This window comes from Plecotus auritus (assembly GCF_963455305.1).
Source record: "Plecotus auritus genome assembly, chromosome: 4".
In the NCBI taxonomy this organism is placed as follows: domain Eukaryota; kingdom Metazoa; phylum Chordata; class Mammalia; order Chiroptera; family Vespertilionidae; genus Plecotus; species Plecotus auritus.
This window is the reverse complement of record NC_137775.1, coordinates 120,514,145-120,530,785: the sequence shown is the minus strand read 5'-3', so window position 1 is coordinate 120,530,785 and position 16,641 is coordinate 120,514,145. Positions and strand designations below refer to the sequence as shown.

The window sequence follows — 16,641 nt, the reverse complement described above, 5'->3', positions numbered from 1 at the left end:
TATTTTCCTCTAAAATGCATCTGATAAACATTTAAAAAATGTACTATAATTGGAGCCATATAACTATATATATATGTATATATATACTGTATATGGCAATACTAGTGAATATGGTGACCTATGAGTTCATTATTTATTCCCACATAGAGTTTAAGTTTTTAAATTGGAATGCAATGTTAAATAATATCAAGTCAGAATACTTAGACAACTTCTCTACCAAAATGTACAAATTTTTAATTGCTGCTGTACTGAAAGAACAGCATACAATTGAAGGGATACAAATAATGAAAGAGAAAAAATCTCGCAATGAGATTGGTGTCTATGTTCTGGATGTACAAATGTTTAATTGCTGCTGTACTGAAAGAACAGCATACAATTGAAGGGATAGAAATAATGAAAGAGAAAAAATCTCGCAATGAGATTGGTGTCTATGTTCTGGATTATAAATATTCACTTTTATGCAATAATAGTGAAAGATTACTCTAGCCTGTCTTTTAATTTACTGTTAGATTTAATTATTTTCATTGTTAATTTAAAAAGTGCTTTAAAATTTAATAAAAGCAAATTGTAAAATTCTTATGATCAATTCAATAAAATTATCTAGTATCCCGTGTGGTTAATGGTATTGAATTTCCTTTTTTTTCTCATTGGCATTTGAAGCAAACATGCTGTAAATAATCTGCTCTAAAAACACCTGGCAAATAAACTAATTTGCATAAAATACATTAATAAATGAAATGCATCTCCACAGAAAGTGTTCTAACATTTTACATCTTGTCATACAATACCTATACATACATTGCATATTAATGCCCATTATTTAACTTCTTAGAAAGGTGTATAACAAGTACATAGTAGACTGTGCTTTGTTAGTTTACACTGCCCTCTTTAGGCAACATAAAGATAATCAAACAAAGACAATCTTAAAAAATTAAAACCTTGTTTTATAAAAAAGCACACTATTCACTCTCAAAAGTTAGCAATAGAACTTTTTTATAAAGTTCCCCAAGCTAATGTGGTGCAAATTATGTAATTCCTTTTCATGGGGCGGGTCAGAAAAAGGTGCTTATATCATATTACTCTCAGAATTTATAATTCATTTTCGAATTCAATAGAATTCATTTACAACTTATTTTAGAACATAAGTAAATATAAAAATTAAAATCATCTAAAAATAGCACACTTTAATCTATCATTTAAAAAGCAGGATAAGTAAAAATATATTATGCACGCGTAATTGCTCCCACATACAACAGGCATCATGTAGAACATGAAAAACTGACAATAAATAAAAGTCACTTTCTCTCTTTTGCAGAGAATTAAAGACCAAAACAAACAAAACAGAAACAGACTCAGATTCAGAGAACAAACTGTGATGGCTGCTGGAGTTGGGGTGGGGAAATGGGGCAATGACTGAAAAAAGGTGAAGGGGAATAAGAAGGGCAACTTCCAGTTATAAAATAAATAAGACCCAGGGGTGTAGTGTACAGCATAGGAAATAGTCAATAATAGAATAATAATTTTGCACTGTGACAGATGGTTAATAGACTTGTCATGGTGAACACATCATAAGGTATATAAATGTTGAATCCCTATGTTGTACACCTAAAACTAACACAACATGGTATGCCAACAATATTTTAATAAAAAGCAAAAAAAAAAAAAAAAAAAACCAAACCAAAACAAAACAAAACCAAAAACACAACAAAAACCCAACATATTGAGTATTCATTTGAAGTAATGAACAAAATCATACTCTAAAAATTGTAAATTGATTTGAAGTTTTGGTTAAAAACCGATACATCATTTTACCAAATTTCTATGTTTTCATGATTTTTCTATTTTTTGAGGAAGAAAACCACCAGCCTCAGTCTATCCCTTTGATCCACAACTAACCTGCCTCTGAAATGTTGAACACTTCTGAGTGCCTGCTAGCAACAGTCGGTGCTGAGGACTGTGGGGATCCAGGGGTTATTTCTGAGTCACCTGCTTCCAGGACCCCAGCCACAGCTCTTTCATTAACATCTGGAAAACTGAAACCTGTGGCGGTCTTGTTCTCATTAAGACTATCTGAGATACTTTGCCCTGATCCACTCTCTTCGTCACCTGTAAGAATGGCCCATGCTGTAGATGCTGGGGTGAAAGGAAGCAGGGCATTAGCAGTCTGAATGTCATTGTCCTGTTTTCCATCATTGTGCTTTTGGGAGAGCACATTTGTTGATGGTGATTTATTAGAACTTCTGTGCATATAAGTCTGACTTTCTGAGGTCACAACTGTGACTTTACTTTCTTCTTCAGACTTCTCAGACAGTGAGTATGGTATTGGGTTATTCTGATCCACAAGACCATTTTCCTTGGGGTCTGAATCATTCATCACCTTTTCCTGGGATTCTCTATAGAAGGAGCAGGACATACACTTATTTACAGCTAAGCCATCTCTCTCTCTGTCATCATCATCACCATCATCATCATCAACAACATCATCATCAGTATCACGATCATCACCACCACCCACTAACTCAGCATCAGATCTGGCACTGTGAGTCAGCTCGGAAATTGTTTTAGAAGGAAACAGCGACTTGGTTGTGGCAACAGAACCATCTTTGTTGGGAAAAGCAGCTGGAATAGAAACATGCACATTTCCAAAAGTAACAGAATGATCAGCAGTTAAAAGTGTATCAGAAACAACTGTTGGAATACCAGCCAATACCTCCTCAGTAATGGAACCCTTGGTGAAGGTAAAGACTTCATCAGGATACACAAGCTTATTTAAAAGTGTATTGGGAGGTACATCCATCGATAAAACAGGAGTAGCAAATGCCTGCCTTCCTTTTGGGGGAAAGGCATGGTTAATCTCCAAACTGGCAGTTTGGAAGAACTTATCATTACTGAACAATGAAGGTACCACTTGCTGGGAACTTTCACTTTTAAGCAAGACTGGTTCAACATCTTTCTTATTTGCATAAGAAAAGGTTACACTTTGAAGTGAGGCAGCAGGCATATTAGAAGCAGGTGATACACCAAAAACTGGTACAGATGTAGAGTGTAGCATGTTTTCACTTGAAGCAGAATTGGATGCCATGGGATGCAATATTGTAGGACTAATGTGATCAACCTTGGGGGATGCAGCCAATATTGGATCTCTAGGCACAGCTGAAAGAGCGGTTTTAAGCAATGTGTCAACATCAGAAGGTTGCAGCGATACTTCAGGGTTAAAAGAAGCGGAGGCTTCATAAAATAAGAGTTGAGTTGAAGGAGATAACATTTCACTAGAAGCAGGGTCAGAGGGTGCTGGCTCTGAGTTTGCACTAAGCACAGGTGTAAGAGAAGTATCACCGGATGCTTGAGATACAGCATGTGTAGGTTGAATTGAAAAGTTATTTTCTGGAAATTGACTAATCTCATGATCAAAAACCTTAGTGGCATTATAAGCAAGCGAGCCTGGAGGTATGCCCTTTGTGTTAGAAATGGAAATAGGGGATTCTTGTAACTTATTTACATTACTGTGCAGGCCGGGCATGACTGTGCTTTCAGGATGAGAACCCATCTCAGTGAAAGGAGAAATGTGCAGTTCAGTCTGATTTCCATCTACTACATCACTTTGAGAGAGCAGCTTATTATCATCATCACCAAACACAGATATCGTATATGTAAATTCAGCTACAGAAACAGGTGAAGAAATGTTAAGGGCTGTCAGACCATCTGTGTCAGGTGAAAGAAATTCACTATCAGAGGAGGCTCCAGACCATTCCCCATCACCAGAGAGGCCATGAGTGGACTGTAGCAATGGTGCGGTTGGGGATATTAACGAAGGCTGAGGCATGGGTGTGTGGCTAGGACTGCTAAGTAAGGAACCCCGAGAAGACACACCGACAGAATCATGCACAGGTATTGCAGAACCGTAAGAAACAGTGAAGAGGTGTCGGGAGGCCTCGGCATTAGACAAGGCATAGGAAGGCTCGGGCCCTGAAGAACGTGCATGCATGGTGACATCACTGCTGGATGGCTCAGCTTGAGGAGACAGACGCGTTTTATGAAGGACACCAGCTTCACTACCACCAAATTCCAATGTCTCTGAAGCAGCAGGAGGAGTGGCCTGATATGACATCACAGGAGAGTACTGGGCAAGGCTGGGCGCTAACAGGACATCACCCCCGGCCACTGGCAGAGAAGCATGCAGGGACCCCTCAGCACTCTCCCCAGCGGAGGTCACTTGTGGAAGGATCTGAGAAGCTGTGTACAGATGGCGAAACGATTCACTACTGAAGGAAGCAGAGGAAAATGGAAGCAAAGGCGCACCATCAAAGGAAGACAGGATGGATTCAAATGACACAGGGACACTGGGAAATACAGCCGTCACATGCAAGGCCGGATCACTACTCGAAGCAGCAGGGGGAGTGTCGAGGATCGGATCGCCAAGCAACAGAGGGGTGACTAGAGGAAAGGCGTCACTACTGGAGGGAGGCTGAAGAGGTGTCTCACCATTGTACACTGGCTGGGTGGTCTGCGAATAGACCACGTTGACAGTGGGCACCGAATCACGTTTCCCAGAGGACGGAGTAAAAGCGCGAGGTGTCCCCTCGGTGGGGAAGAAGGCAAAAGAAGAATAAAGTGGCATTTCCATATCTGTGACCGAGGGACCCTGGGACACCCATGGGCCTGGAGAAGAGGACTCGGCTGTCTTCTCAGATGCGTCCACAGGGATCTCGGTGGGATTAGTCTGGAGAAGGCCCTCGCCACCTGATCCAACATCGGGCGGTGTCCTCCCATCTGTGGGGCCAGGAAACCACACACTTCCCTCCACGGAAGGGTCTTTGAGGGATTCTTCTGAACCCGACGACGCTGACTCTTCGGAAACATTTCTTGTAGGTTCTGGTATAAGTACATCATAAGTGATGGCCTCTGGGTTGTCTGAAGAAAATACATACCCATGGGATATGTTCTCAGAGGTGAATGGCCCAGCAGCAGTGGTGGGACTGGAGCCTGAAGAATCATCAGCTCCCGTGTCGAGCTTGACACTGGCGAGTAAACTCTCTTCGTCACCGAGATCAGTCGATACCTCTTGAGATTCCATTATAGAAGCTGTGCTTAAAGATTCCACAGTCCCAGACACGTTCCTCTGTGGAAATCTGAGAACAGTTTTAGAGGCTGAAGTGCCTTCCAGAGTGTGAAGTGGAGGAGGTTTGGTCCCAGTCCGTGATATCAAAGAAACCTCTTTTTCTGGGGCTAATTCAGTGACTGGTTGGGAAATGGAATCTAAAGACGTGTTGGGAATATCACCCTTTCCAGAGAATTCACTTCCTCGTGCTGGGGACCGGTTAGTCTTGGCCTCATTGGATTTAGTCCCTATGCGATGGTAGTTTGTTGTGGTAGAACTCTGGGGTTCCTTTCTCCTTATTTGGTTTGTGGCACTGTCTCTACCAGGATTTACAAGAGTGTCTTCTCCCTCTTCTTCCTCCTTTGAAAAGCAAACAAGATTTAATGGAACATAAGGGAATAAGAGAACAGCTAAATCTCAATAATATCTTATACTGCATTATACTGCTAATCTTCATTCGTTGGATCTCGGGGACTCCCCATAAAGCACCATTCCAGAGAAGGCTTTCTCATCTCATGATTAAAACAAAACTAATTACTAAAATTCTGTGGTCCACCAAAAAATATATTATATTTTTTTCCAATCTGCTGAAACAATTAGGTATAATTTTGTTTCATTCACACTGGATGGTTATTGGGTTGGCTGTTGTCATTTTTTTTTCAAATATGTTTTTTCTTTTTTATCCAGAGAGAGGAAGGGAGAGGAAGAGAAGGATAGAAACATCAATGATGAGAATCATTGATCTGCTGCCTTCTGCCCGCTCCCTATTGGCGATTGAATGGCAACCTGGGCATGTGCCCTGACTGGGAATCGAACAGTGACCTCCGGGTTCATAGGTGCTGCTCAAACACTGAGCCACACCGGCTGGGATGTTGTCATTTTTTTTATTTGACAATCTAAGGGAAAAGAGGTCAGTGCCTCTAATTAAACAGTCAGGTATTGCATGTTTTAAAAAGTGTTCCGGCATATAGGTTGAAAATCGCTGCTCTATCCTATAACCTTTATCATCCACCCTCTAGAGAGAGTAATTAAATTTAATGAAAACATCCTATTTATGGCTGCCTTTATTTTAGTGCTATGTAACGAAGTAATTAAATTAATGGATACCACAGCTTTGAAAGGAAGACACATTGTAGTTACATTTATTTACTGGGAGTGTTATTTAACATAGTATTTATTATTTTTTGTTTTATGTTTCTCTGTTCAGTGCATCTGACAACAAACTAAATAGGAATTAGCTTCTTTGTAATATGAAATGTCAATAAAACAACTTATTTCAAAGACTAAAGTAGTTGCACATTCAGAATATTTCATTGTGTATATTAAGAATAAATCACAATTTTTAAGCCCTCATAATAGCAAGAGGTTTTTATTTTTTGTTTTTCATTTTGTTTGAAATACTTTCCACTTAAGACTTAGGCAGACATTTTAGAGACAACTTGTCAAAATACATTTCTAGTGCTAGTTATTTAATTTTGTGTTTTCTTTGGAAACACCATTCAGGTGACCCAGCCTTTCATGACCACTTAGTCATTATAATGGCCCAGGAACAATCTGGCGAGAGGTCAACAAAGACCCATACTTTCTGGTTTTGATTTGCCTTTTTAAAAAAACTGTTCATTTTATAACATGTCTAATTATATATTTAGAAACGAAACTGCCAAAAGTATCAAAATATGATATTTTTAGCCCATATGAGATATGATTTGTCAGTTTGTTAGCATTGTCATCTATTAGATCTTTTAGGGCCATGTCCCTTAAAAGAAGAAAAAAGTGACTGAGTACAAATTCATCAGTAGAACCTGACCAATATCAGTAGATAATATCTGATTCCTAAACCATGTGTGTTCATGATTATGTCTCTTACACATGAAAAGCTGCATTGGTTAAAACAAGTTTTCATATTCAGAACTTAATTCTTTTGATTTTAAGTATTTTCTAAAACATATATATGACAATTGTGAGAAGTATTTCAGCTTTAATGATCTAGATTGTATTGGTGCTAAAAATAAATATTCTTTTAGGTCCCCTAGGGCCTAGACAAATTGCCTCACTAGTGGTCAGTATTATCTTCATGTAATTTTGCATTGTTTAATATCTTGTTCATAAGAACAACCCAAGTGCTTTCACCAAATAATTTTCCTGAATAAAATACTCACTTAATCTACAAGCCCCAACACTTCATAAAAAAGGAAATGAGAATAGATTTCCTTGACTCACTCTCGGGGAAAATTTGTTGGTGCCAGATATCTCTTCTTTCCCTAGAAGTTCTTAAAAATTTGTTTTATAATCTGATTGAAAGTTTTGCTGAGGATCAGTGTTAAGTTTAACAAGATGGATTTTCTCAACTCATCCTCATTTTTGCAAATCTGGGTTTGTGCCTAGTTTCTGGTATCACTCCATGTTCTTATCCTCTGCCAAGACTCTTTCAACCCCTTTGCTGCTCTATTCAAACCTCTGTTTTCCTCTCCTCTCCCTTCATTTACCTTACTGTTTACAGGGAAAATAGAAGCTATAGACAAACACATACCTCCTCCTAACACTAAAACACCCAAAACAGGGACCTATCAACCCCACCCTCTCTAATTAACTTCTTGTTATTATTCCACCCTTTCCTCCCCTTCTCAACCAAAGTTCCCAAAAGACATCATCTATATTCTCTATATGATCTAACAATTTCTATTAAATCCCACAATAGCATTGCTTCTCTTTCTCTTTGCTTATACAAACACACTTTATTATCTTCTACCATAAGCTATGTAGATTTCTATTAAATTTTTCTTAAAACATAATACTACACACCTCCTTCTTCTGTTAAATCTGGAAAAATTACTATATGTGGGTAGACACACACCTCTCTTCTAGTTCTCTCTTTTCTAGCAGATTTTAGACTTTATGAAGTTCAGATACCTCCCAGAATCTGATGAAGGTGACGGATCATTTATTAATCCTACCCATCCAATCTTGCAAATCTCTATGAGGCCATACTGCCTTTTGTCAGCATTTCAAGAAGAATATGTAAGTCATGTTCTATGATTATACGAATATTTTAATGGCTATTTCTCCTCTATTTCTTATGGAGTTATTGTGAGTCTCTCTTCCACTGTGGTTTTGATCTGTGCTACGCCTGTTATCCTTCACAACTTCCATTTTTCAAAAATCATTGGAAAGCCTTGATTATGCTGGAGATACTTTGTCTTTCAAAGTCATACAATTCTGTTTAAAGAGGATCTGAGAAATACCCCCCAACTATTCATTTCCATATACAGGCTTAAACCCACTACAAATACATTCCAGATATTCGCCAACCTCTATCATTCATTCCTGCATGAATCAATGAAAGTGAACAGTGTTATGGACTGAATGTTTTTGCCTACCCCCACCCAAATCATCTGTTGAAATTCTACCCTCCCAATGTGATGGCATCAGGAGGTGGGGGTCTTGGGGGGGTAGTTAAAATTAGGCTTTAAGGGGGAATCCTCATGAGTGGGATCACTGCCTTTGTAAGAGTCATGGGAGAGCTTGCTTCTTCTGCTCTGCTCTCTACCATGTGGAGAAGTGCGCAGCCTGCACCCAGAAGGCTCTCTCCGGAGCCTGATCGTGCTGGCACCTTAATCCCAGACTTCCAGTCTAAGACACAAACTAAAGATTTGAATTTACAGTGTAAAAATATTTTCTTTTTCCTGCCTTTGGCTTGATTCTGGTGATAATTTCTAGGCACATACATATCCACACGCATGTGCACACAAGCATGCAGGCACACACACTCACACAAAGATACCCTTAGCTGAATTCTATGAACTCTTGTTAATAGATGAACTGGCTATTTTGGTAAAATAATCCTTTGCAAGAGAGAATTGCTGTAAATTATATAAAGTATTGAGGTAATTATACATATAAAACACAACCTAATTGCTACTTATTGCTAGATAATAGCATTGGTTATCACACTTTATGATCGCACACATATATATGTACATATGCATACATTCATACTACATTAACAACAGCACCTGGATTAAAACATATAATCTCAGTTAAGATGAATAGTGCATTTGGGTTTAGGATTAAATATAAGATACATCAGTCAGTTTCTCTATCTTTTAAAAATTAAGACAACGTTAAAATGTATAAATATTTTTAATTACCCCTTTACTTGAAGAACAAACATTATCATCTGAATAGTCCAAACACAAATATTCAAATTAAATGGGCAAAAAATATATTCAATTTATATTTTGGCCCATATTTATTATCAATCTATTAATCATTAGTTAAGTTAGTTATAAATAAACTGTAGTAATATTAAGAATAAAAAAATAAAAATGCAACTGGAAAAAAAGAACTGATATTATTTTATTCTTTTTGAAAAATTTGACACTGAAAAATTTCTGATTTATAGCTATAGTTCATAGCTATAATTATTTTTAAGATTCATTTTTCATTATCACCAAATCTTTTGTATCTCTATTATTTTTATTGTACCCATTAAAGTGTCTTCTAAGTTCTTCATTTAAAAATTCTGTATACCAATTATATGACTATCTATGAAGCTCATCAACCAACCCTATAAAAACTAATGCAACACAAATTTTTATTAAAGTAATATCTGAAACCTAATGAATAATTCATAATAGATTTTTAAAGTTTAAAACATTTGAATATAAAATACAGCTATGATACCTTGATTATTTCTTCAGTTCCAATTAATTCAGGAAAGAAGTCAAGTTCTACAAAATTAAAAACAAAATTATTAAAATTTTTATTCAACTATTTTAGCCATGTGGGTTTACCTTTGGATGGAAAGAGAAAAAAGACGGAAAAAAAAAAAAGACCGTTAGCTTTGAAAATACAGAATCTGTCCAAATAAAAATTTTGAATTTCAGTTTTCAACACTACTGAACGCTATATAACGCAACACTACATATAATGAATCCAATCCAACTCCCTTCCCCATTCCCACCCCAGTGTGATCGAAACTAAGAAGGAAGAGGGGGGCAGTGAGGCTGATGTTCTGAGTATAAAAAAATAAAAGAATTTTCATCAGTGCAGATTTACTTACAACCTTTGCAGAGCTGATGAAAGCATAGTTGGGGAGATGACAGAGGTTTGGGGGAGAAGTAACAGGACTTACTTTCTCATTCAGCTACTATTCCTTAAGTTCATCTTCTGACTAAGGGTCAGCTGCTTCTTTTAATTCTTCAGATTTGTGCTCATAACTAATTGTACACAGGGTGCTGCCTCAGGTGAAATGGAGCGTGTTTTCTAGCAGGTCGGGGCTGGGCTGGTGTTACCCGCCTCCTCCCCAGGGAAACTCAGCTAATGCTGCCCATCCAAAGAATGTAATGACCAGGATCATTCAAGTCCATTTTCCAATGGACTAGAATCAGCATATTTCTAGTACATGGACATATGAATCTTAAAACAAGATCTGTCTGTAAATATTAGAAAAGGTTAGGAGCTGATTCTCTCTCTCCAACAAGAGACCTAGCCCCACTGCCAAATTACTGGGTAACAGAGGATTCCTGCTCACTCTCCATCTGAGCTGCCTAGGGAGACAAGCTAACTGTGAGGGTGGGAGCATTATTACAACGAGGTTGCTCTTATTGCTATCCTATATAATAAAAGAGTAATGTGCAAATTGACTATCACTCCAACACACAAGATGGCCGCCCCCATATGGTCAAATATGGCTGTCCCCATGTGGATGCAAGATGGCTGCCACAAGATGTCCTGTAAGGGAGGGCAGTTGTGGGTGATCAGGCCAGCAGGGGAGGGCAGTTAGGGGTGACCGGGCTGGCAGAGGAGGACAGTTGGGAGAGACCAGGCCTGCAGGGAAGGAGTACTGGGGGGGGAACCAGGCCAGCAGGGGAGGGCAGTTGTGGGCAATTAGACCAGCAGGGGAGGGCAGTTAGGGGTGACTGGGCCAGCAGAGGAGGGCAGTTGGGAGAGACCAGGCCTGCAGGAAGGACTGTTGGGGGGACCCAGGCCAGCAGGGGAGGGCAGTTGTGGGCAATCAGGCCAGCAAGGGGGGGACCCAGGTCTGCAGGGGAGGGCAGTTGGGGGGAACCCGGCCTGCAAGAGAGGACAATTTGGGGCAATCAGGCCTGCAGGGGAGGGCAGTTAGGGGTTACAGGGCCAGCAGGGGAGGGCAGTTGGGGGAGACCAGGCCAGCAGAGGAGGGCAGTTAGGGACAACCAGGCCTGCAGGGGAGGGCAATTAGGGGCGATCAGGCTGGCAAGGGAGGGCAGTTAGGTGTCAATCAGGCTGGCAGGAGAGTGGTTAGGGGGTGATTAGGTTGGCAGGCAGAAGCAGTTAGGGGCAATCAGGCAGGCAGGCAGGCGAGTGGTTGGGAGCCAGCAGTCCTGGATTGTGAGAGGGATGTCTGACTGCCCTTGAGGGGTCCCAGATTGGAGAGGGTACAGGGCTGGGCTGAGGGACACACACCCCCAGTGCACGAATTTCGTGCACCAGGCCTCTAGTTATTTTATAAAATCTCACTCCGTTGCCAAAGTTTATGCTCTTCACTATCCCCATGCTGTTTATGTTCTGTCTTATGCCTCTCTATATCCTCAAAGAAAATGCAAGCTCTATAGAATTTTCAAAGGCATGACTGAACTAACAATAAATGTTTCTCAAACCCAGGCCCATTTTATAACATAGACTTTCTTGAGTTTATTTTTAATCAGGAAATTTCTAGCTGTTCAGAAATGTAAAACCATAAGATACAGTGGTATGCATGAATTTCAAAAAAATTTAGATAAAATTAATACTCTTTCCTAGTTAGCTATTTCAAAGTTACTTACCCCTAACAATTTTCTGTGCTGTAAAAATGAAAATATTCCCTGAGAACAACAAATCTTAAATTTTAGCTCTCAATGTTTTTTCTTATTAAAACTGACCAAAACAGAAGGAGTTTGGATGTTTGGATTATTACTGTTCTCTCTTTTCTATTTTTGTTTGAAACCCCTTCCTCACCATGTTTTTCATGCTCTTTATTCCTTAGGTTACCAAATGAAAGTGATCTCAATAGTCTGAAACAATTGAGTCTCTATAACCACCAAGGGAAGCAGGAAACACTACATGTGAATTTAAAGTGGGAGGCAACTAAACTGTGAGAGACACATAACTTCAATATGACTTTGTAAAAACTGCAATTTAAGAAGGTCATGCATGTAAAATCTTCAAATTCAGCAGTCAGACAATGCAAAATTTGACTGACAATGCTTTCAAATGCAGTCACTTCTTTTTGTGGACTTTTAAAATACTTTAATGTTAATAAGGGCAAATCAGAATCAAATACTTGGTGATACATATATTATACTGTTGCTCTATCTCTGTGTAGAAGCTAGGAGCAAAAATCTCAAAGGTAGTCTTTTTTCTTCAATATGCTTAAGGAAGTGTTAAAAATTTTTTTTTAAAAAAGGTCTAACTGCCCTAACTGGTTTGGCTCAGTGGATAGAGCGCTGGCTTGCGGACTAAGGGTCCCAGGTTTGATTCCAGTCAAGGGCATGTACCTTGGTTGTGGGCACATCCCCAGTAGGAGGTGTGCAGGAGGCAGCTGATCGATGTTTCTCTCTCATCAATGTTTCTAACTCTCTATCCCTCTCCCTTCCTCTCTGTAAAAAATCAATAAAACATATTTAAAAAAATAAATAAAAAATAAAAAAGGCCTAACTTCACCTAACTCTATACTTGTAGTGAGTAAAGGTTATTTTCTTATTCATTGTCAGGGTTGGGGGAGAGTATACATAATGATCACATTGATGACTGATTTTTTTCTCTTTCAATATTCTCTGTGTTAACTGCATTTATTTGTATCATTTTGCCAGAGTATAAATTAACTATATGGATTATGGATCCTAAAAAGTTAAAATACATGATTTTACCCAAACACATCCCTAAAGTATAAGTGAGTTCTACTCTGTGTTTGCTGTTTACTGCATTAAGAAGTTGAAGTTCTGCCTGAACAGTGTGGCTCAGTGGTTGAGCATTGACCTATGAATCAGGAAGTCATCATTCCATTCCTGGTCAGGGCACATGCCTGAGTTGCAGGCTCAATCTCCAGTGCAGGAGGCAGCTGATCAATGATTCTCTCTCATCATTCATGTTACTATCTCTCTCTCCCTCTCCCTTCCTCTCTGAAATCAATAAAGATATATTTAAAAAAAGAATAAGTTCTCTTTGGCCCTAGGGGCAGCATGTATGCACTCACATAGCCTTTTGATCCCTTTCTGTTTCAAGGCACTCTTATGGGTGAATACCCCATGTGTGGGCCTTCATATTGGTAAGTATATACACACTTTGAAAGACCATAATTCTGGTTTCCTATTAAACTCAGATCATTTTAATTAACTGAAATTCTGGGGTTACCCAGCAACACTTCAACACCCCCTCCAAATAATCCAGAAGTTTTTTTGCTGAATCTCTTCAGAACAATTTTGAAATAAAATAATTTTGGGAGATAGTTTCTATCATCCTGGAGATTTGTAAGTCAGACTTCTGGGTCTGAGAGTTCATAGCAGCCAAGGTCAAACTCTAGCGATTGGCACAAGGTCTCATATTGGGTACCCTTTGGCCTGCTGTTTCCTCACAAGTAGTAATTGATGTTTTAGTATCCACTGGTCTGACTCAGATACTACAATCATATATAATAGTGAAAAAAATTACGCTTTTTTACAGAATCCTCTCCCTTCATCAAAGTAGATCCCATGAGGGCTGTAAAAGTCCAACAGCCAAAATTGTCAGTATTTTTTTTTTTTTAGTGAATACTTAAAATTCATATTTGTGTGATAACTGAACAAAAGCTCTTGACTCATTCTGGTTTTGGTTTTCGGTACTTATAATGCCAGATTTTCTAAAAGAGCCTGTTAGTTAGACATTAATATTCCATAGCACACAAAAAAAGCAACACTAGAGTAGGTTGGCAAGAAAGACTTATTTAATTGCTTGAAGGTAAGCCAAGTTTCACAGTGCAAAAAGTGAAAGCAATGTGGACTGTGATCTCTTCAAACTGTGATATTATATTATATTAGCCATAGCGTACAGGCAGGATAAGGACAGATGTAGAGTGCTTTAACAAAGACAATTGTTACACAACTGAAAAGCACACAATAACAGAAAAATGTGTTGATTTAATTCATCATGCATTTAAATTGAGCTCATAATTACCAAGGCCCTAAAACATGTACCTACAAATGTATAGTAATTAGCTCTACATTATAGAAAAGAAACAAATACAATTATTTCCGTTATAATAGAAACAATATTTACAAATTATTTATTTATAAATATAATTTTCTGCAAAGTATTTGAAAAGACTGTTCTTTCTGTTTAACCTTAAAAAGTTTTCCTTGAAAAAGTTAAATTGTTTATGAATATGAATTTATGCATTTATTTTAAAACAGCAGATTCTAATAATATTTAATGGCCCCTAGTTTATGGTGATACTGTTGTACACAACAAATATAATTTAATGCAAAGCAATAACTTAATCAAAGGAGCCAAAGTTAAATGCACAGTTTGAAAGATTGAGGTTTCCTTCACAGATATTGATTAAAATATTTGAAATCATTGATTGAAAGAATAAGGGCAATTATAAATGACCTCCTTCATTTCTTTTGAGCAGAAGCAATAAACAATACAGTATTTAGAAAACAGTTTATCCAAAATAATAATAGAGTAATTCAATAGGACATATTACAAGGTTACTAAAGTAATGAAACAACATGATAAACAGGATGAAATGGTACTAACAAAGACAATGAAATAAGCAAACTCAAATCTTACATCTATTTTAGCCACATAAATTACAAACTTCACAAAGGTACCATCACACTAAACCATGACTTTTACTGTGGTGTATTTACCAAAGAAACAATATTTAACATAATGTAATTTCAATAATGAATTGAAAACATATTGATTAGAATGATTCTGCAGCCTTTAAGATCAGAAAGGATGAGTTGTAAGAGAACTAATCGTTTTTCTATATAAAACAGGAAGACCCAAAATTTTGGGTAAATTGACTTTTGCTGAAGTAGTTTTTGAAAGAATAATTAAAGGATCATTTATCTGTTTTTAACCCTTGGTTTTTAAAATGAATATCATAGTGAAACATAAATCGAATACCATATTCTACTAAAACATCATTACAATATAAAATGTTTTAAAGGACTGAAACATTCTTGGAGATTAAATGGTGTGTCCACACTAGCATCTCATTAGCTCAATAGTGTCCCGACCCTTTAAATAAATAGAAATTAAGTTATAATATTGATTATTTTGTACAAATGTGAAAGTGCTACAAATGATACAAGAGTATTTTACTTTGTGCCAATATAGATTCAGTCTAAAAGGATCACTCAGAAATCACTTCTATAAAAAATAGACATTTGATCTATTTTTTCATATGCAATAAGTTTCTCAAAAAGAAAAAAACATTCAGAACGTTTAAAATTTTGCCATAGTGGACTGAAATTTCGCTATAGTGGATAGAGTAAGGAAGAGTATAATATAAATAGCTAACAGTAATTGTTTTTTGTAAACTACTGGGAAATTGTTTTATGTAAAGAAATTAGATAGCATGAAACCAAGATAGTAAAATCAGGTGAATATATTCAATATAATCCATATCTTAAAAGACACAATAGGATTAGAGGAGGTTTTTGGATGCTATATCACATATGATACTGACCAACATGGTCAGTGTTGCACTGCTAAAGATGCCATTTTCTGGTGGGGGGGATCAATAGGGGCACTTTGCTGAGTGAGGGATGACATTCCGTGGAGGAGCATGAGATGGTACAGCTGAAACCATGGTCAGTTCATTTGATACTCACCTTTTAATAAGACTTAGAGCTAACATTCCACTTAAAAGTAACCTGATTTTGAAAAACAATGCTAAATAAGAGCAATAGGAAAGATTTTTATACCCAGGCCATGTGAAATATTATTAAATAACTAGAGGCCCGGTGCACAAAATTCGTCCACTCAGGAAGTGGGGGACTCTTCAGCCCGGCCTGCGCCCCCTTGCAGTCCGGGAGCCCCACAATTGATTGCCCTTCAGAGAGAGGCCCCGCCCACTGCCACCAGGTGGGTAGCCTGGGCCTCCCTCTTTGGGACGATCGCAGAGCCCCCACCTGGCCGGTGGCCTGGACCTCCCTCTGCAGCGCTATCGTGGGGTGACGGTGGGGCCCCCCCGACCAATCACATCGCACCCGCCTTGGCGGCGGCAGTCAGTGCTGGGTCGCCTTATTGCCATCATGATAGTAGTAATATTCATTAGCCATCAATGTTTTAACTTGGGAAATATCTTGGCAAGTTTTGTAGCCTTTGGTTGGAAAAATACATAATCTAATGTCTAATGCTCTAGCATATATTCTTTCAGTGAAAAATTCAACTAGTAAGAACACTGAGATGAGGTAATTAGTGAACAGCTCATATTTATTAAATAAAGTTTGTGCTGTAGCATATGGACCACAAGGCAATTCAATACACATCAGTTGTCCATCCATACGTAAGACTGAAACATGCTATACTTA

The 16,641-nt window shown here is 38.1% G+C and overlaps 1 protein-coding gene across 5 annotated transcripts in view; it reads right to left on the bottom strand.

Annotated features, from left to right (window-relative positions):
• Positions 1-16,641, bottom strand: part of PTPRZ1 (protein tyrosine phosphatase receptor type Z1) — a 206,779-nt gene that overhangs the window by 54,003 nt on the left and 136,135 nt on the right. For 2 of the 5 annotated variants that reach the window (XM_080664026.1, XM_080664027.1), the window contains exons 11-12: positions 9,782-9,828; positions 1,897-5,458 (exon numbers count right to left, since the gene is read on the bottom strand). In XM_080664026.1, the coding sequence (XP_080520152.1) occupies positions 1,897-5,458; positions 9,782-9,828 (3,609 nt within the window). The remainder of the gene's footprint in view (positions 1-1,896; positions 5,459-9,781; positions 9,829-16,641) is intronic. The other 3 variants (XM_080664029.1, XM_080664030.1, XM_080664028.1) reach the window with 2 other exon arrangements.